At 41.5% G+C, this 22,577-nt stretch overlaps 1 protein-coding gene and 1 long non-coding RNA gene across 2 annotated transcripts in view; one reads left to right on the top strand and one right to left on the bottom strand.

Moving 5' to 3' along the window:
* The window catches only part of LOC115362201 (uncharacterized), a 38,890-nt gene that overhangs the window by 3,523 nt on the left and 12,790 nt on the right, over nt 1-22,577 (top strand). The window lies entirely within an intron of this gene.
* Nucleotides 2,092-10,134, bottom strand: scrt2 (scratch family zinc finger 2). Its single transcript, XM_030056044.1, has 2 exons — nt 9,687-10,134; nt 2,092-5,871 (listed from the first exon to the last, which is right to left on the bottom strand). The coding sequence occupies exons 1-2, from the start codon at nt 9,847-9,849 to the stop codon at nt 5,069-5,071; spliced, it is 966 nt and encodes a 321-aa protein (XP_029911904.1). The 5' UTR covers nt 9,850-10,134; the 3' UTR covers nt 2,092-5,068.

The following is a 22,577-nucleotide window of genomic DNA, read 5'->3' as shown; positions in this document are numbered from 1 at the left end:
GGAGGCAAAAGATTCATCAAAATATGAGTTTATGTTTTGGTTATTTGCTTGTTCATGTTTAGTGGCTCGACTAGCAAGGAAGGCTGCTTTGTGGCGGTCACCACTTCCCTGCAGTTGCATAGGAAGAGGGCAATGTGCAGCAAAGTGTCTTGTTTCTGAGTCCCTGCTCAGCCTGCTGTCTCATTATACTGCCGGTGCGCTGCTGGAGGACACTGAAGGACACAAGTGATTGAATTCAAGTGTTGTATATTCCCCGGAAACCAATCAAGAAAAGCCCCAGAATAATAATCCCTGTCCGCTGCCATGATTCATTTTTATTTTGTTCCATATTTTTCTCTGGCTTTTGAGTCACTCAGAAAGAGTAGTTCCAGCATAAAATCAATGTTCCATTAAAATTTAATGATCAGGAAGGGCTTAATAGTGCTGGAACAGATGCCTCTGCTTTTGATATTACTCTGCATCTCAGGAAGCCTTTTTCAAAGCTATATTGGTATTGTCAGTGTCTCTGATCATCCCTGTTGTCCTCAGCTGAAAACAGGCGCTGTGAAAACAAATGTTTATTGGCACCGAAAGTGTTAGATTAGTCGTGCTGAAATTATAGTGAGGAAATTGATAATAAGTCTGATAAAATCCATCAGACGTTGACAAAGGAAGCTACAGTTGATGGCACATTATTATCACAACTATAATTACTTTATGAATTAATGTTGAGTAAGGACTGTTTAAAACAGATTCTGTGTTAAATACTATTATCTTGGCACTCTGTATATTTTCTGGTAAAATCTTAAACATCTATATATGTATATAAAAACTATTAAATTTATGAATTAGATGGAGGAGATTATGCTCTCTCAACCCCCATCTTTAAGTGTGTGTGTGTGTGTGTGTGTGTGTGTGTGTGTGTGTCTTTTCTCCTTTTCCTTGAGTAGCGATAAAATAATATCCAAAATATCTGTTGTCATGTTCTAATCTAAAATCAAATATCTTGTGAGTTTCCTTTGAAAGTCCAGTGAGTATTTCATAAGAAATAAAAATGGACTTGTAGGTTACTTGTGCTATTGTTTTTATTAACTTTATCATTGTTATTGTTGTCATCATTATTAAGTGTAGCAGAACAAGATAAACCAAAACACCCCTCAGCAATCATGGCTTAAGTTTCTTCATAATCAGCTGGAACAGAGAGATAGAAAGATAAAGAGAGAGAGAGCGAGAAAGAAAGTGGAAAATCTAAATCACTTTTTTTTTTTTGAGGACCATATGGAAGGTTTCAAGCAGCCAACCATATGTTGAAGGCTTTTGTCATGGAAATCATACTTTTTGGCACTTTTCATTGCGCAGCCAAGCCGGGCACATAAATAAAAGAAAACAAGAACAGAAAATCATACAGAACATGATCAAATCTTTCAGAATACACAGAGTTTGAAGTTTTCGTTGGTAACTTACAACAGATAGCTTTTAATCAAGACACTCCCTGATTCACATTGCCACCCAGACTGCAATTGGTACCTGTAATTTGTCTTTTTCTCAAAAAGACAACATGAATTTAAAAAAGAGCAATTAAATGTCTACATGCATTGTCATATTATTGCTGTGATATATTTACAAATATATTTACAAAATCATCAAAGAGGAACAATGTTTCCCTATACCCAAATTCAGAATCAAATTGTGCCTCCATTGCTGTGTAGGACGATCCGTAACACTGACAGTTTTAGATGCGACTTTCATTTTCCACAAGTTGTGATAATTTTAGTGGGTTTTTTTTTTCTGCAATACTAAAATCCCTCGCTTTTGGAAATCGATCCCTGTCACACAGTAGAACAGAAAAAAAAAGATAAAAACAGAACAAGATTGAATAGGAAATCCTGATTTCTGCCTGAATAAAAAGCTGTAATGTGAATATAAAGCAACGTGCCAAACCATGTGTGCGCTGCAAGCTAATGGGAAGACAGGTGGTTTGGATGCTCTCCTACAGTGATTCAACTGTAGCACTTAAACTACCATTGACAGGATAATGCTGGAATAGGAGGGAAGGACGGATAAGACCGGAAACCATTTTTTATTTCCTTTTCTGTCTCCCCCCACTCCCCCTTTTTTTTTTTTTTTTTTTTTTTTTTAAAGACAAGCTCACCATTACTGTGAGTGTGTCATCCATTTAGAATATGCAAATAGCTGACAGTGCATTTGCCTGCTGGTGCTTGACCTTCCCCTTGGAGGTCGCTCACCGACTCAATTACGCTCCCTATCTGCAGTCTGTCTGCAAACACCTGTTATCCTCCCACACTCTGCCACCCTCCGCCAATCCCACTTCAGCACATCTCCTACTCCATACGTCTGTTTGGAGACAGTTGGGATGGGACGAGGGCGGGTGGTGAGGGATGCGGAGCGGGGACAAATGAAAGGGGGAGTTGGAAGTGCATTAGAGTGCGTCATTTTATTACAACAATCACAGAAAAAAAAAAAAAAAAAAAAACTTTCTCCACCAGGATAGTTTCTCGTCAAGATCATCCCTGTTAGTGCCGGGCCGGGTTACACAGCACAACCCCTGACAGCCAGCCGTTCTGTTATCTCAGCAGGATTTTCTCCTTTAACACGTCCGAGGCTTACTTAGCTGTTTTAAGAAGCCATGCTGCAGCGCAATTTGAAAAAAAAGCACTGGTGACTTTGAATTTAATTTCGTTTAAATGCCCTATTATGTCAGTGACCTAAATGAGAATTATTGTCATCCTGTTGTGTAATACATGCAGCAGTTCAGTCAAACCATACCTTCCCCTCAGCTTCCAGGAAAGATTTAGCATTTTTTTCTTTCTTTCTTTCTTTCTTTTTTTTAGAAAACAAAAGAGGTATTAAAAATAATACAAAAGGAAAGCACTCTCCTCCAAGCAAATTACCTCTATTTAAAACACGTTTTTTTCCCCATCAGTTTTGGAATCTGTTACACTGTATAAAGGATTGAGTCTTGTTCATAGTCACTGCATCACTATTATTATTATTATTGCTTATCCACCTTTGAAAACTCAGTGTAACTAGATTACACCTACATTATTTCTATTCTCTAAGTTAAACAAGCTGCAAATTTACAAATGGATAAATGGATAATGTAACTTTTTTGGAGGGGGTGATATCTACACACACATCAGCATCAGGTTCTGCCATCTCTGGGAATTATTGCCTGAGATTTGAAGACAGAAAAGGGGCTCGAAATCTTCAGCCATAAGGGAGGAGGCAGTGGATTTTACATTTGGAATCAGCAGAAGGGGAGATATTTTAGCGCTTTATTTTCATTGTTTCATTTTTATTGCCCTAAATCGACTTGAAAAACAGGACAGCTATGATTGTTACACATGTCAATTGCCGTGCCAGTGAAGTTATTGCCGTGAAAGCCAAAGCAATCTGCATTCGTTTATTTGAAGCACTCTACACCGCTGCTACTGTACATTGTTCCTCTTTAAAAAACTAAGTCCCACGGACTCTCTACAGTTTCATGCATATAAACATTTTCTTTGAAGATCAGCAGCATCTTACAAGGTCAATGGATGTTCATTATTTTAAACTCAATTATAAACAATAAATAAATAGATGATAATGACTTAAGAAGCAAGGTTTTCAATAAATACACAGAAAAAAAATAAGGTAAATCAACCAATAAATAAATAGATAAATAAATAGATAAATAAAGTATTTACATGATAAATAGATGGTGTACATCTAAAACCATGGGCGGAGCTTTGAGCGACGTACAAACAGACAAACAATTATTTGACTGTCACTTTGTAACTGAGGGTGTGTGAGTCCATACCTTCTTCAATGTGAGGTATCAGGCGAGGAGGGGGAGCACCTCAAACGGTGGATGGAGATTGCTTTTGTTAAGACTGCATGATGCACCATAAAGGCAGCAGAGTTCATGCAAAGCCACCATGGTGGAGGAAGAACAACGAGAGTTTTCATTGCTATAGACAGGTCGCTGCACATGGCACTTATAACGATAGATCATTTGGTTTAGCTCCCAGTGTTTTTGTCCGAGTCAATATATCAGGGCAAGGAACATGAATTTGATCAGACGGCGTGCGTGAGAACCTGTTCAACAGGCTTGTTTAACACATCAAAATACCTGCTCTTGCAGAATTGAATTGAATGACCTATGGCCTATGAGCTTGTATAGCTTATGTAAATCACTTGAATGGGCTTGGCTTTTGCTTTTGTTTGCTTTTTTTTTTTTGTTGTTTTTTGTTTGTTTTTTTTTTTAACTTGTTTGAATACCCACAGTTACAAAGATACTCTTCATCAACAAGGGATAATAAGCACAAAAAAATAAATTTAGAAAAATCAAATAGAAAAATAACATCCGTTGAATTGAAACATTGGTGTGGAAAAAAAGGGGGTTTGTCTTTTTACCTTTTTAAAATGATCTCCCTTTTTTTTGCAAATACTGTCATAGTTCACATTTTCATAAAAAGTTCATGTTGGCAGTTGCAAAAGAATTCAATTCTTAGCAAATAAAAAGCAGCATAAAAATACAAGAGGTCATTTTTGTCTCTAAAAAAACAAAAGAACACTGTTACAGTCTGTTTTATGTTTTTGTTTTTTTTTTTCATTTTCCCATACTATTTGCTATAAAATATCAGGAATCTAAATATTATTACTATTGATATCAATATCATTATAGTCATTGATAAAAATTCACATGCCAGGCCTCATATATAATTGTGTTTGTGTGTTCATGTGTGTGTGTGTGTGTGTGTGTGTGTGTGTGTGTGTTAATATGTAAGTGTGCACATCCACGTGCACACGTGTTAGTTATTTGTGTACAACTAACATCTACAGTTTCTATTTTGGGGAAGGTTGTTTGATTGTATGTTTCTGTGGACGATTAGCTACTGTGCAGGGAAAAAAATCCAGCATCTTTTGAAATTGTCTTTGCCATAATCATTATAGTTTCTTCACATAATCTCAGTGAAAATATTGCTTTCTAAAAAAAGGGAAGAAAAAAGGCATGGAGGGCAGAGTGAACAGGGTTATTGGTTGAGAACCTACAACAGGGGTTCCAAATTTTGCTTCCTTCTTGTACTTAGTTTTCCGATCCAGAGTCGTCTTCGTCTGCGGAGCCCTTGAAGCAAGCTGACTCATAATGCTTGTTCAGGTAGGACTTGAGAGCGAAGGTCTTATTGCAGCGCTTGCATCTGTAGTGCTTGAAGGCAGAGTGTGTTTGCATGTGGGCGCGGAGGTTTGAACGGTCAGCAAAGGCTTTGCCACAGTGGGCGCAGGCAAAGGGCTTCTCCCCCGTGTGTGAGCGCATGTGACCTTGAAGGAGCCACGGCCTGCTGAAGGCCTTGCTGCACACGTCACACTTGTGCTTGAGGTCATGGGTGAGGATGTGCATGGCCAGCGCAGGCATGGACACGTACACTTTGTCGCAGGTGGGACACTTGCGGGCCATCTTGCTGTCCAGGCTGCGGTGCGTCTGCTTGTGTCTGCTGAGGTTGGAGGAGGTGGCGTACGTCTTGCCGCATTCGTTGCAGGTGTGGCGAGGCGTGCCGGCTCCCCTTTCCTGGGCCGCAGCGTTGGCAGTGCTGCTTCTTGAGCTCCCCCCACGACCCTCGCTGTCTCCCTTCCGCCTCGAGCGCCCATCAGAGATGAAGAAGGCATCCATGGTGTAACCCTCAGTCAGGGCCTCTGATTCGCCACTGTAGAAGCCGCTGGCTGTCATGCCGGACTGGGGGCTGTCGGGGTGCTCCAGGTCAGGGTCGCAGTACTCCTCCCCCCCGCTGCTCACCTGGGTGTACAGGGGGTCCGACACCGGTGAAGCCAGTTTGTGCTCCATCTTCTTCTCCCCCTGGTATACAGATGGCGTGATGTAATCCTGGATGTAGCCTGGGGAAGAGACACACACGCAATTACAGTTAGCCAGGGGTTGTGAGGGATAGGATGCGGTGACATGGTGGTGATTACATGATTATCGTGTTGGATGATTGCCCTTTTGTGAAATGATGGAGTAATGGCAGCGCAGAACAAATTGCATTTTTTCCAGATCACACAGGCTTTATGCATAGTAACGCAATGACGCAGGAAAACAAGACGCACTCAGCAGTGTTTAGGGAAGGTTGCACTGTTGCATCGAGAACGAACCCTGGATTTGAGGCACAGTTAATAGCTCATCAAAGAATTCCCCTGTGAACAAAGATGCACATTAAAGCCCCTCTTACATAAAGTAGTCTCATTGATTAGACCTTCCGCCTATGATAAGATTTTCTTCATCTATGATATGCCAGTCCTCTGTGACTGTGGCCTATCTCCCTGTTTGCTCAATTAAGGCTCTGTGAGCACTGGCATTATGAGTCAAATGGACAGCACACTTTGTGGAAGGAGACACTGGCACAGAGCAGCATTATGTGTCAACTCTGAACTTTACAAAAAAAAAAAATGGATAATGAATTTGTGCATTATTATTGTGAAGTGCTTTACTGCTGCAGGGGTTTTGTTTGTTTTTCCAAACCAGGAGTTTTGTATTATTAGAAAACGCACATCAAAACAGGTTGCACCTCTTACTTGAGAGTGCTGTCTGTATTATTCACCGCTGTTTTGTTGGAGGCAAATAAATTTTGGCACGCAGTGGGGGGAGATTGTGGAACACATCAACTTGTTACGGAGCTGGCTACATGCTGTAGGTTTTTAAGCTGCTTCTTCAAGCAGGTTTTTTGCATGATGCAGCAAAGCACAAAAATATCACAACCAACATAAATTTTCTGCAGCTGTACAGGACACAATTACAGAGAGATATATTCTTGTTGGCATCATTCCTGTCTTTCTTTCCCTTCTGAAGTAGCCCAGTGCCATAGGAGCTAAAAGGCTTGCTGGCAGCTTAAAGGCATCCAAACAGAAGTCAGTATATTCTTGTGCGGTGAATCTCAAGAGCTGAATGAATTCTGAATTACCTCCAGGGTTGCTATCATATAGGGTGAACATACAGTGTAGCTGCAAATCTAAAATCTGGTGCAATCCCTATCCTGAGAAAATAGTGCATAACTGCAGAAAAAAAAGCCATTCCTAAGCATTGTGTGCAGCAAGCAGTGGAAATTAGGTATTGACTGCTTTTTAATGAAATTCAAAGTTTTGCACTGATCAATAGGCCATCATCTGTAAAATAGTACAGCTGTTAGAACGGCCGAGTGCAGGAGAGGATGGAAATAGTGTAAGGAACCGATTAAGTGTCCGCGACACACAATAATAGTTTATTGAGCATGGTGTACTTGAGGACAGAGTTGAGCTGATATCTGATACATGGCATTATAGAGGGACAAAAAAATCCTTATATTGTTTGTGAAGAGGGTCACCTGTCTAGCACAGCGAGCCTGCTGAAGTGCCTTCAAGAATGAGGTCATTAGGAAATCAATTGAAGTGCTCTCTTACTGCACTATCTCCATCCCCAAGGGTTTCTGCTCACACAGCCCACCTTGTCAAAGGCATGACCATGACACCCAGCCACAGGGAAACACCAGGCACACTCATTAAACACACACATACACTCGCTTTGTTAAGGCAACAACAATGCTCTCTGTAAAAGAAAAAAAGAAAGAAAAGAAAAAAAGGAATCAGTGTTTTATTCAGGTAATACACAGAGTATGTTGTGGCTTAATCTTGATTTTACAAATATTAACAATTATTGGTAGGCACATCACAAGCCAAGATTAATTCATACTTGTTTTATATTAAAGATTTCCACAAATACACCTAAGTATCACTGCATTTTATGTATAATCTTTTTGGTTCTTATTTTGTTGAGATTTTTCCTCAGTAAATTCTATCAATGCAAGCAGAGTCATATAGCATGTTTCAATTACCCAAGGTCAGACAAGGAGTTCATCATTTAGGACTTGCACTGTATCAGCCTTTACAGCTCACAGACTCATTTCTCTAATGCAAAGCAAGCATGTAATTAATGGACCCTCTCAGCCACCCCTCTTTGTTGTTCGACAGACACTCAAGTCAAATGTCTCCACAATGGGGGGAAAGAAAATCTCTTGGCACGGCAGAAGTGCTGATGCTAGGTATTTCAGCCATGTTGAGAATTCTTTTATTTTGCCTTTTTTTTGACTCAGCATGAAAAGAGAGATTCTTTTGTGTGAGTTAAATACCTTTTGTCAAAGCCAGTGCGGTGCCTTATCGTTCTTTCCCCTTATTGCCCTTTTTTCTTTTTTAAATAATGCTTATTTATCATGGTTTTGAACAATAGAACAGGCACAAAAGAGGGTGAGAATACTAATACAAACATTTGCCCCATCATCATAATCTAAATGAATACAGCGTTAAAGCTAAATAACTTTCAGTCCAAACTGTACACTAAAATTAATCTGGTAAATATATGTGTAATTCTGTGGTAGTCTACAACAAATGCATTTAGAAAATGAATCCAGAATCTATGTTTAATTGTTGTCATTATTTCCTATTCTTAAGCCATTATTTTACATGTGATTTAACAAATCATTCCTGTTTTAAAACCAATTCTGTCTCTTGTCACCACAAATCACTGTGCTTCCATGTGCTTGTCAATACCGCTAAAGCTGATCGCCCAAAATTCACTGGACCTTGGTATTAATGCGCTTGAATAACAGGTGGGCATATAGCTGTGGAGGCTGGGAAGCTTCTTTTACTGTGAAGATATCATAACAAATCATAACAAAGAAAGACAGACATCTGGCCCTCTAAATATGGCCACAAAATGGAAGCGGTAAGCTTAAACCTGACTGTGAAAGTGAAGGACGCCTCTCAGCACTGACGGGCAGCTTAGTGCGCCCGGTCCGTGTGTTGACCACAGTGCTGCTATGTGCCTTTCTTCGTGTTTACTGTACAACCTCTGTCACGTGATTACTCCCAATGCTGCCCCAAGCATTTTTGTCTCCTTTTTCTCCTTCCCTTCACGATCCCTTTAGCTCCCCACCTCCCTCCTGGCTGTACTGTACAGTGTGTTGATGTCTCTGCGGCGGGTGATAGGCCTGCATGGCTGAAACTCTAACCCCTGCTAGTTTTCAAATGCCCGGAAGGAAGAGAAAGATGTAGTGGAGGGATGGGGGTGGGGAGGCTGTGTACGCTCCAGTTGGATGGGAAGAGGGGGGCAAGGGAGGCTCGGACTGTGATGGGAACTCAAGGACAATAACAGCTAAGGACAAATGTATCATCCAATACTCATCTCTCATATTCATGAATTTTTTAGTCCACATGACGGCCAGATAGAGTCAGCCTGTTTGTGTCCAGACACCACAGGGCTGAGGCAGCCGCACAAATACGTAACTGAAGCTTCTCCTGATTAGAGACACGTTTTGTTCCCTATTTACATAAGCTAATCCGCGACTGTGACCTGAATTGTGTCTGTCCTTCACTGGAGTCAAAAAACAAAAGTCTGGGAGCACGGTGATGGGGGTGGGGTGGCTCTGTTGGGGATTATTTGGGATATTGATGCAAACATCAGCAGGCTACATGTAACATCTCATGTTAATTTACACACTGTGGGTATGCTATTGGCTGAAGCACAAGGAAATTTAACCAAACAGGAAAACAAAAGAGGATGCGGTCTGTGTTAACTGGAAACGTCAGGCATGCTGAAATCAGCAGCGGAGCTGTCTACAGGGCAGTGGTGCTAGCACATCTTTACATCGGCAGGACCAGGGCAGACCAGAGGCATGTTAACTCACCATTCTCACTGAGACGAACCCCAAGGCTGGTCACAGAGTCTGTGATGGAGCGTGCAAAAGTGAACGAGTCGTCCAGGTGGTGGTGATGATGATTAGAGGTTGCCACATTGGACGAAGAGAAATCATCAAGCTTGATTTTCTTCACCAAAAATGAACGGGGCATGTTTCAGTGGATAAAAACACAGAGCTGAGGAAAAAGCATGAGAGAAAATAAAAGACCCTCTGAGGAAGCACACAAGCAGAGCTGGCTTGACGGTAATCCTTGTGGTTAATGTGGAGACAACAGCCAAAAACATAAAGATAAGAAAGAAAATGGAAACCAGTGGAGAACAAGGCTGACGGCAATGCTGTGTGATACTCTATGGCTCCCCCAGCTCCCCCCCCCCAAAAAAAAAAAAAAAATAAAACGATCCTGTTCAGCACTGGATAGCTCCTGTGATGCAGCAGGCTTAAGGGACCAGCGAGAAAGAGAAGAGATGGAGACAGACAGAGAGGAGAGAGAGAGAGACAGAGAGTGAGAGAGGGAGAGAGAGAGAGAGAGAGAGAGAGAGAGAGAGAGAGAGAGAGAGAGGGAGGGAGAGAGAGGGAGAGAGAGACTGTCAGACTAGCTGAGATCAGCAATCACGCCAGCCTTTATATGGGGCACAGGCAGTGGAAGATCAGGTGGTGCTGCGAAATGGAGCTGCTTAGCTTTAATCCATCAAATGTCCCCGGGGACACACATCAAATTACTACTGAACCGTCTGTGCATTCGCACACAGACAGAGGAGAAAGAACACAGCCAGACCCCCACTGCCCCCACTGCTGCTCCCCCTCTTCCCCTCTCCCCCGCTCCTTCTCCCTCCCTCTTTCACCCTGCTTATGCTCCCTGCTCGGAGGAGGAGTAAAAGAGGAGGGCAGACAATGGAGATGTGGATGAGAGCACATTCAGTGTCCTGTCCCCCATTGTTTTCAGATGAAGTGGCACAGTTTATGTTTGCCTTGTACAGGCGCTGCCTCCCTCATGTCCTCTCTGTTACCTCAAACACCCTCACACCCCTCACATCTATCCGTCCCATCGCCACACACTGCACTGCACTCGCATGCTGAAAACGCCAAGTGCTGCACACTTACTAAAAGCTATCTGAGCATCTGGGAGTGCTGGGGCTTTCTAACTGGATTCCAGCACTGATGATGAACAAGCTATGGGAAAGTAATAGTGCTGCACTGCTCGGCTTGTTTCTCCCTCCCCATTACCGCTGCACAGATGTGTGTCCTGCCATGCGTGGCAGTGAATTATCTGATTAATTAATTACATCTTTTTTGATTAGAGTGAAATCTAGAATTAGACTCTTGCTTGCTAAATTGGCCAGATATCTCTGGGTTGGTTTGTATTTGTTTGGACTCATTAGTTCACTTTGATTTGTGCGCCATAAAGCAAATACAGTAGTAATCTCCCCCACCACCCCCCAAACATTTAACTCAGCATTCACTGTTGCTTATTAGAATGAATTAAAGCAAAGTATTTATACAGGGAATCTCACTGGATTTACCTGTTTGATTCCCAATAGCAATAATCCAATGTCATCTTAACTGTATAGTAAAATAAAACCTCACCTGTGAAATGTCTTACAGCATTTAAATAAAGCAAAACTATTTAAAATTAAATTTGATATTTCTATTCCTGTCATCCTGCTTTATAGCTGAGGACCACGCAGGATCCTGATAGAGACAGAAGTGCACGCAGTATAGAGCTATGATGTTCCATTTGTCATCAAATTATCTATTCTATTCTATTCTATTCTATTCTATACTTATATTTGAGCAGCGATGGTGATGGTTGAGTAATGGCTGGGAAAGCATTGGAATATGGACAAATTTAATTTTTAGGAATAGACACAAAAAAGGCCAGAATGAGCAAAATTCATATTTTAATGAACACATTGTTCATAATTGTGATGTAGTTGAGCGTTTGTTTTTTTTCTTGCAAAAGTACGAAAGTGAAATCAGTAAAATCCTTTTTATATGTCTCAGCACACAAAATAACTTTTCCACATGTAAGTATATGGTGCAGTCACACCTTTTTGAAGCCATTATGTCTTGGATATTTCCCATAGGTTGATGTCAAGCTGTAAGCCTTGAAAGCACATGGTTCAAGTGAGGGGTGTTGAAATTTTGTATGCTAACTGAAGGAGGGTAATTTGTGACTTTTGTGCTCTTGTGACAAGTTCAAAGTATCACTCACTGGTTTGTCTTTTCACTGCTTTCAAATATAAGTTTATTGTATATTGTATATTGATAAGAGTTTTGAAATTGTGGTTGGAGCAGAGTTAATCCATAAATTGCTGGGCTCACCCTAAATCATCCCCGCCACTGACAGTGACCCTGCAACTTGTATGTGGCAGGTTTGAAGAGGGAACAGTATTAAATCAGAATGGCCAGGATTTATCACACATATGTGACTGTACATTACAGCACAAGTTCACATCGCTGTCACCAAGCCGAGCTTATAGTCCAGGAGCAAGGACAAAAAGCATCTGGGGAAAACTATGGATCATATTTTTCTAAAATGATGGTCTGGGGTGAGGGGGCCCAACTGTTTCTGTGGTGTGATGAAGTATTTCTGAACATAGGCCTGTAATGGATATTGTATTCTTTATGTGTCATGCTATGTAGCAGTTTTCCACATTGAGTCATTTAAATGCAACTATTTAATTATCCAATTTCCAGCTATTTTCTACATCATTAACATATATTTGTCAAGCGCACGTCAACATGTCTGGGTTGGGGCAAATATCATAGTTTGTTCATGAGAGAAAAGCACTGCGCCTGTTAAATTATTTTTCCAACTTATGCCTGGGAACAGGGAGGTTAAATTGACAATGAACCTTCCCTGACTGATATTGAGCTTTTCTCGCAGCTGAACTAACCTCGAGTTTGACGCTGCCTGAACTACAGTTCACCTCTGGCAGAAGCAGTCCTCATTATTCTGTCCTTTGTACAAAGCAGTCGAGCTCAGCCGCTTCACTCCTCTGAAGCATAGGCCTACACACACACACACACACACACACACACACACACACGCACACACACACACACACACACACACACACACATCAATATTTCAAACTCACGACAGTCTGAGGAAATGTTTAAGTGCTGATAGCGGCTCCACATAATGGAGGAAGCCACTCATAACTAGAAAAGGCATCATCCAGCATGTTTGTAGAGTGGGCCTACAGTGGCATCTTCTCACCATTCCCACTTATTAAGGCCTATATTTTCTGTACATTACATTATGGCACAGCTTCACATTTCATATTGATTTTGATTGGTGGATGCAACAAGTTAAAACGTAGCTACAGGTTATAGGTTACAGGTGAAAAACTACATTTAAAAGAAAAGCCGCTGTGATTGAAGTATCTCACAGGTTACATGTATCAGGTTGCAGGCAACATGTTGCCAGTTGTCTTGCATCCTGTTGCCCCCCTCCCCCTGTCCTTACCCACGCTCCAGTCCACTTACTGCCCCCAGACTCACTCTGACATGTGGTCACTGCCTCGGGACGTTACCATAGCGACTGACCCCCTTGGGCTGGAGGAATGTTTTTTTTTTTTTTTTTTTTTTTTTTTTTTACCCTCCCTGTGTTGTAGCAGCAGCTCGGGCAGGGGCTGCACTCCGGTCAGATGGGCTGTGATACAATCTCAACCTCATTAACATCCTGTATGGCCCTCCAGGGTTATGGAGATGACCTGGCCGGCCGAATAAATGAAGTCAATCTACTTGATTTGTTCCTCCTTCAGACACTTCCACGAGAGACACCACTGACAATTACCCCCGTCTACATGAACATCTATTATCTCTGTTTACAGATACGCGAAGCTCGTTTAATCATTTGGCTTAATTCTCCTGCTAATTCAAATGCCCAGTGAATTATGGGGGGAGGGGGAAAAAAAGAATAAGAACAACTGAATAGAGAACACAATTTGCATGGAGACTGTGATGGATAAAAGCTGAAAACTCAAGAGTCTCATTCTGGAGCACTATATAAAGTCAGTCGGCATGTTGGACTAGGTGGAGGGAAGCTATGAGTCCATTAGACATAGCCATCTATAATTCACCTCACTCTTGCTTACTGGGTCACTTCACTGAGGCTTTCTTTTGAACAGCTAGGATGCTGTTGAGTTGGTGATGATAAAGATCAAACAGCTGACAAAATAAACAACATATGTATTGGTATTGGATGCAATGATATTTAGTTTGAAAAATATTGCGTGTAATTTACAGTTATTTATCTCTTCACTCTAACCACGCATGCATTTTGTGGACAAGTCATTTTTTTCCCTTTTATATACACTGATGAGATATGGCCCAGTGACAAAGGCCAATATTTAACCTCCTACTGTGGATTCCCTGTTCGACATAAAGACTAAACGGACCTTAACTGCTACTCTAGCCATACTGTATCTAATGCTGGTTGGCAGATAGTTCAGTGTATCACTCATGCCCTATTTGGCTTGTGCCTGCCTGTTGTCCTGTATGCATCTCAGAGCGTGTGTGCATTTGTTGTCCATGGGCAACTGTTCAGTAAATAGGGCAATTAAGTGTGAAAAGCAGAAAGGAGCTAGCATGTTCCTATCTCTTTGGTGGGGGAGATAATTTATGCTAATAACATCTCTACCGCTCAAGCTGCCCAAAAATGATAGCAGACCCTTTTGGCTTCAGAAAAATCTTTCATCCTCTTGAAAAAAGTGGTTTCTCAACACCTTGCAAATAAGACAGCTGTGTGGCAGTGAATGAGCATCTCTCTCTCTCCCTCTCTCTCTCTCTCTCTCTCTCTCTCTCCCTCTCTCTCTCTCTCTCTCTCTCTCTCTCTCTCTCCCTCCCTTCCCTCTCTCCTCCTCTCTCTCTCTCCCTTTCATCTACAGATGATAATCTTTTCTCCTTCACTGTCTTGTATGGTGCACGTTTGTTCTTCATTTAGCCTGTCGAATACTTGAAACCTAGTTTCCCCCCCTTTTCCCCTGCTCTCTCTTTCCCTCACTCCATCCACACAATCTATCATAATTTTTCCTTCAAGTGCCTTCATTAGGAAGTCACTGCATGTGTGAATGTATTACTGTAAATACTAGCCTATGCATGAGTGATGCTTCTTAATAACACTTAAACTGTAGCTCAGTATGCTGTTCATGTGGCATAAATTCCTCTATCATACTGTGGGGCACAGAGGGATTCAGTGGCTGTGGAGAGCAGGGGCCATGATGGCAGTTCAATAAATAACACTGGTGAAAGTAGGAGCAATAAACCATATGAAATCTCCACCAGCTACCCACTATCATGCTCAGTAAGGAGCTCTCTTGTCACCCACTAAGAGCAAATCTGTCAGCTTCCAAGGGTAAGCTAATTCCTTTTGTGCAGCAGAAAACAGAGCTGAAAGCCCAATCAAATTGCATGTTAAAATTTAACAAAAAACTATTCCTCACTTTGAATGAGCCTGATCTAAAGGTGGATTCGTCCTTAATCACTTTATTTGTTCTCCCAAATATTCTTTTGTATCTCAAAAAGAAGTTATAATTTCATCTCCTCCACAGGATGAGGTACAAAAGACCTCTAGTGTATTCAGAGTATTTTCACTTTCTAGTGTTGTAATTAAACCTTAATTATAATAGTCATCATCACACCTTGCTCTGAGTTATCTAAAAATAATTGTTCAAATAATCTTATTCTAAATTAATTGGGTTAATTAATCACTACCGTACCCCCTCCCTCCCTCAAATAAAGGCATTGTGGGTCTTTTCACATTATGTTCCATGACGAAGGTCAGAGCAGTGGGTAATAGACTGTCGTTTCCAATTTGTACTTTCACGAAAAGGAAGAGCAAATGCATTAGTGAGATGGTATCAGTCTGTTTAAAATTAGACTATGAATGGGAAGATTTGCATGCACGCAGCATGGATGGAGGGGCTGAGCAGCAGCAGCACAGATAGATTACTCAGGTAGGTAGTTGTGTGAAGCAGCAGCGAGTCTACAAGACAATTACACACCAGCAACTCGTTTTCTTCTTGAGGATTCAGTACACCTGTTTGCAGCCAAGGGGACAAACAAAGAGACTGGTTCCTGACACCAAATAAGGTGCGCTTTTATGAATAAAACGAAGAAATCTGCAACCAAACAAATTTTCCATCAGGCTACACTGAGACAGGCTTTTTCCTCTTATGTGTTTTTCCTACCAGAGCATGTCAGGGAGAGAGGTGAGATCAATTTCCATGGGATTAGGCTGCCTGGGGAAAATGATTGCTTTTTCTAATACTTAGTAACAATTTTTCAATTTCCTGTGGTCTTTGTTACTCCCAACATTTTTGCAAATGAGCAAAACAGAAGCAAGCAGCGTTGCAGCTCTGCGAACTTCACCTTGGGACCAGGCATCATTTGCATATATATTGAGAGCATACGTTTTTGGTTTATAATAGTCACCATTCTGGGGTGGGGGCGGGGAACTGGAGGCGGCTGGCAGGCATTCTGTCACCTGTTATGAGGCCCTTGTCCATGAACATCCCTGAGAGACGAAAGCAGGCGATAATTATATGGTGCTGGGACTAAACTGGTGTTGCTCTCTCCTTCACACATTGTTTTAAATCTGAGCAGAATAACCTCAGGTAAAACAAAGACTCGCGGGTCACGGCTCTGCGGGGCCCTTCTTTGTGTACCGGCTTCTAGAGATTTTCAGGAGGGGACAAAGTTTACAGAAAATACAATTCCTTCATGAGCTCAGCACCAGTAGTGAGATTATTAAGATTTGAGAGTGACACTGATATATCCACATGCTCTACACTTTCCTATTTTCACAGTGTGGAGGGACTAACTATATTCAGGCAGAATGAGAGGAGATGCACTGCAGATGGTCACATGACAAATGGCTTTATTGCCCCGTTATGGAGATTTGAATCATAATTGAGTGTCTCTACAGTGATGTGTGCACTTGGTATGACTCATAGTGAGTCTTTTGCTAGAGGACAGATGAGCTCTGTTGCTTCTACTACATTTGGTGCTGCGTGTTTAGATTTCACCTTGAATCTTTTTAGATTAGGCTCAGTTTTAGACTGCTTTGATGATGTTTGTGCAAGATTTATGCTGAAAGAAAGGCAGGGCTTTACGCAGAAAATTAAAAATTCTCACAATGAAGCCCACTCAAGAGAAACCTGATTTTATTTTCCAATCAAATAAATAAAAAAAACCCTGATATTCAGTTTCACCGGGTATCTATCTGTGAATAAAGAGTAATAGTGTGAGCATGCACGTTTGCACATTGATGCATGTGCGCCACGCATCATTGCGTTTGTGTGTGTTGAGCGCTTTTCAAAGGGCATGCTTTTGTGCAGGCACAGATGATGCAGCTGGCAGAAGCATGACTATTGCTGGAAGCATGTCCAAGTTGGCACACTTACAGAAAGCCCTGGCTCCTGGGTCACACTTTATATAGGGTACATAAAGGCTGCCTACCCGTCTGCTGTCTGGCCCATCGATAACGGCTGTGCTGAACAGACTGAAAAGTGCAGAGACAATACGGAGCTGTCAGTCTTCATAAGTCATTATCAATTCTTTGTCAGATATTACTTTTACCATTTCCTGTCACAGACACACTGTGCTCTTCCTCTCCTGTGTAAAGGAGTACAGTGTTTCTTTAATTAAGGGGCAGACATAGTGCCTGAATATAAAAACATGCAACTTGCAAGGCAAGCAGCTCTCAACTGAAATGAGCAACCCATGTATACAAGGCAGAATCACTTGCAGCTTGTCCATTATATTCTTCACTGACGAGGGTGGATAATAATGTGGTCATTTTGTTATTTGAGCTTATTTTCAATACTCGACCCATACTCAAATTTGACTCGACCAAGAAATTGTTGTTGTGTAGTTTTGTACAAGATCAATCAGGTTACCCAAGTTACGATAGTTCCATTTATTCTGTAATTGCCTGATAAATTAACCACCATAGACACCTGTCAAAACAGCAGACAATCTCTGTGAATCCACCTCCCAATAGGGCTCATCTTGATGGGCTAAGTTGATAATGACAACTCCCCAAGTCTGTCCCCTCAGGCTGAAGGATGAGAGCACCATAGAGTTCTCTTCTCCCATCCGTCCCTATTAGGATAATGCATCAAATAGACATTTTAATTTGAAGTTCATTTTCTCCTCAAGGCTCTGTAAATGTCTGCTAGCACACATGCTGGAAGAGATAACCTTTCTTTGCAGTGTTGGCATGTGTGATCTTTTCATTTTTGTGTCCTAATAAAATGTTCAGTTATCATTTGCTACGTTTTGATAGGCATATCGCAAGAGCACTTGAGTCCAAATTCTTTGGTGTGAGCTGGATATTTGCTCTCTAGAACCAGTGGCTCATTTGAATTTATTTAAGAGACATGCAGCTTACAAAATAAATAAATAAATAAATCAGAAAACCTGATATTCCTTTGAAAGTGCACCTCCTTCAACTCGACTAAAAACAAAACCACTGATGACTCATTGATTTTCACAAACAAACCAAATTGCTAGTGATGGTAAACACCGCTGTGACTCTGAGGAGCCCTCATCACCCAGCAGTTATATAGCTGTGCACCCGCGACCCTCCTTTTCCAACATAGCTAGTGTGACGATAACGTGCGTGAAATGAGCGCCAAGGCCTGCCAGCGGTGCCTGAGCCCTCGCAGGGCCCGACACCTGCCTGCGCTCAGCTGTTCCTGCCACGCTTGACCGCATGTGGCTAATAAACAGACCTGTCCTTATCACTGGAACTCCATTAACGGGGACCGCAGTCACCTGAATCCCTTGCTGAGGCGACAGCAAATTATAAGGCAAATGTAATGGGTTTTGCTATATTGCCACACACTGAGATTGTGAATTACACCAAAGGCCTGATGTTATTACATGTCCCCAGGAGCCTGGCTCTGTGTTTATGATGACTACAGTGAAAAACCAGGTCAGTGCTCAAATTGTCATGGTCTTTGCCCCCATTGCTCCATTTCTATCTATCACGCCCATTCAAAGTGGGTATAAAGGCCTGCAGCAGGTCGTGTTCTTCACATGTCAGCCAGTGTTGAACACTTCAGACAAATGTCTCAGTCTGCACTCCGAGACAGACATGAGCATGCAAAGCCAACCCGCTGTCTTCATTATAATCAGTGTGAGGTGAAATTTTAACAGCATTTTCTGTCTTTTCTCCACAGCTGTAAACTTTGCCCCACTGCACTCTTTGACACTCCCCTGTGGCCGGTAGTAAATACACCGCAGCCTCTGTGGTCTACAGCGGAAAACAGGCCATGTAACACAAACGGCCAAAGGTACAGCGTTTGTTTTTGATTATTGAACCCTGTATCCTTTTCTGGCCATACATCTTCCTCTGCCAGATCTCCCTGGGGTCTTGGGCCATTCAACACTGCAGGCCAGCCTGCGAGAGGGAGGCAGGGACAATAGTACCTGCAGCTCCCTATCCAGGCTCAGGAGATACCACTGGGGCCTCGTTGACAAATTGTCCTTGTCTGGCCGCATGAGAGAGTGGGGATTGCAGTAATTGCATATTTTCCCTCTAATTGCATTTGTCACATGTGGTGGTCTGCTGCCGTGGAACCAGGTCTGGGGCCCTTCTCAATGATGTGTTAAACTAAACAGCTGAACTCTCACCTGCACCTCGTGAGTAGGGGATGAGCAGAAAAGGCCTGCAAGAGGGCAATAAATATGCAGTGGCAACAAAACATCAGCAGAGCAGCCATGGAGTCAGATATAGAGGGTACTGCCAGACGGAAACACGCTGCAGGTCCATTAAAGCTTCAGACGTGGTCGTGCAGGACCCGTCTCAGTGACGCTATTTAAGGGCAATCAAGGGCTACTACTTCGCTGGTCTCATAGCATGAAGCTTATAATTCCAGTAGAGCAAAATCATGTCCTCAGGGAGAAGTAACTTTCTGCTTTTATTTTAATACACCCTCTATTACTGTCAGCTTCAACCAAAATGATCTGTTTGAACTTGTCATTATGTCTCCTTTTTCTCACAAGGAAAAAGGCTTCATTATGCTTAGTGCCAAAATTTAAATCAACTGACGAACAAATTGAATGTGGCTGATCATCCAGGATGTGTCCAAATATTGGATGGGGAAAGGGTTTTTCTTATCGGAAAATAATGTAATGATGATGATCTGGTTCTGTTTAGTGCATTAACCACATGTTTCAGTGCTGTTTTCCTGGTTCAGCAAAGTTTCAGAGGGAGGTGGGGAGGGGGCAGAAATGAAGGATGGCTCTCATCTTGGCTTCTGGTGCCTAGTGATATGCGGCCAGGCTGCTGCATTATACAGAGGGTTGTACAACTACATTTTAATCCACTCGTGTTTCTGGCCTGATAAAAGATTCTCTCCATCTCTTTCTGTTAATTCACACCATCATCAATCAATGTGTCCCTGCTCCCCCCCTCCTGGGTTTTGGGGTCTGCTGCAGATAGGTTGGGGGTCCCCCGAGGGGGTTAGGGACATGACGGACTGGTCACAGATGCCACAGAAATTAAAATGCAAGAGTCTGCGCAAGGTGTTACATTTCTCAGACATGCTCATTTGCAGTAATATCTGAGCAACATAAGGAGGCTTATCTATGATTCCAATACGACTCTAAGTCTCAAAGATTATGTGAATATGATTAAAAAAAAACAAAAAAAAACGCGCTTTTGGGAACGCCGGCGCTATAGTGTATGGCTACAAGTGTGGAAGATTCCCCATGTAGTAGAAATACTGTTTTTGTCTCCAGCCATTGTCTGCTCATGACAGTTGCCACAGGCTACTTAGTAATGAATATGTGCCTGTAGCATGTGTGGCGTGTGGAACCTATGAATAGAGTAAATATGCACATCTCTGCACAACAGGTCAGCCTCTGAACAGAGATAGAAGAGAATATGATCAACCGCAGAATGTGCTCCTGCAACAACAAAGGAATTATGTATAAACAACTGTGCAGTCTCTGACTAATGTGTCATGCGATGATGTCTGATATTCCAGCAAAACCCTTTCAGACCAAAATAGGCTACATGTCTGTGTTCTTCAATTGTCTTTCATATATCCACAAACCTCTGATGGTAGCTCTCTTTATATGACACGTGAATATATCCTCCTCCGGCAGGCAGGTAATAGAATCGATAACAAAAATAGCACATTTGTACGACACCCATGATGAAATATTCCATGACAGATTCATGAAGGAAAAACATTTCTAACAGATTTCAACACATTCATGTAACATACTGTTACCCGCCGAGTGCTAACACATTATAGTGATGTTATTTCTTCTTTCAGTAATGCATATTGTGACAGATTAATTTTTTAAAATGGTTAAATATGAATAATAATATGACATTTACCAAAAGGTTATTACTTTTGTAACCATCCTTCATAAATGCCAGAATTTGACTGATCCAAAAATTGTATGATTTGTTCTCTTCTTCCATCCATGAATTTGCTCATAATTGGTTTCTCTGTTATTCTCATTGCAGTTTTTTTGTGAGAGGCCCTTGGATACAGGAATACATACAGGAACTTGTTTGGCTTTTCATATCATGTTAGGGGTCGCTCAAGCGCTTGTGTTCTTTCAACATTTTATCGGCACCACAGTGACACACTCGCACTTTTTGGCATTTCTGAAAGAAGACAAGATAAAAGGATGCAATATGCTGTTATTTAGTTAATAGGCTATTTTTCGGCACAGTAGTTTTGTAGCAAGACACAATAGCAGGTGTGTGAGAAGGAGAAAGTGAAGGCCTGGTGAGGTTTTTGACTTCCCCTGCTGCAATTCTTTGAACAGTTCAACTTGAACAAAGGATTAAGTGTCATTAATCATGTACTAATCTTGCTGATTTAGGTCAGCGGTTCCCAAAAGCCAATATGTATTTAACTCAATCACATGTCATCACTGTGCACGGAGATAAGAGCACAAATGTGCAATGTTTACAGACAAAAGAGTTCTGCAATTTACATTCAGCTGATAGACTGAAAGTTTAAAAAAAAAAAAAAAAAAAACTGCTGCGAGATTTTTAAAGTTTTTATTCTTTACTAGGGAAAACAAGACCCATGTTTTTGAGGAAGATATCTAACAAAAGTAATAAAAGTATATAACAAGAAAAGGAGTAAGGAATTTTGCTTCTGTTTATGTTTCTCCTCTAAAATATACTTTATGTATAGCAAAGTGAATTGCATGTTGCAGTATATACATGAAGTTTTGAGCAATGGCACTTTTTTTTTTTTTTTTGGTCAAATTTGCATGTTACTGGACCCCAACATTGTTTGGCATATATGAGTTAGTTTTAGCATTAAAAATTAAATGCATAAGCACTGAGTGGTCGGGGGTTGGCCGTTGTTATTTGAATGTGAACGTTTTTAAATTGAAAATTAGTGCAAGTGACCTTTATCATGAGATTTATTAATTAAAATCAAGGCACTGTACATAAAACTGATTGTTGGCCATTGATGAATTTGTTAATGAAGCATCTATTACTTCATGCTCCCTTTCTTTCTGCGCTGACACACAAATTAAAAACCTGTTCCATTTGTTTTCCATCTACAATAACACCTATATCACAGTCATGATGATCTTGACGAATGACTTCTGCATCAGCGAGACATTTTAGGCAACTTGTGTATGATCCATCAACAGGGGTTTTTGTTGTCGTGATTTAGTTGCGGCCTTACCTCCTAGTTTTAGTTAGTAGTTTGTGGGACAAAAGTATAAATATTTAATTCAAAGTAAATAATTCAGCACCTGTGTATTCCTCTGCGGTTCACCAGCAGCTCTGATCCAGTCACTTCAAGACGTCCTTTGTGGATGGAGAGCCCTTCAGCCTAAATGACACTTGGCCAAATAGCACTTAAGTACATGCTC

This window comes from Myripristis murdjan, chromosome 7 (genome assembly GCF_902150065.1).
Source record: "Myripristis murdjan chromosome 7, fMyrMur1.1, whole genome shotgun sequence".
NCBI classification, from domain to species: Eukaryota; Metazoa; Chordata; class Actinopteri; order Holocentriformes; family Holocentridae; genus Myripristis; species Myripristis murdjan.
The sequence above is the reverse complement of the archived record's forward strand: the minus strand, read 5'-3'. Positions and strand labels throughout refer to the sequence as shown.

Excerpts from the sequence above, each read along its gene's own strand:
- scrt2 (XM_030056044.1), bottom strand. The coding sequence starts at position 9,849 with ATGCCCCGTTCATTTTTGGTGAAGAAAATCAAGCTTGATGATTTCTCT. Across the intron at positions 5,872-9,686 it reads GGTTCGTCTCAGTGAGAATG|GCTACATCCAGGATTACATC; the intron begins GTGAGTTAACAT and ends TCTCTTCCCCAG.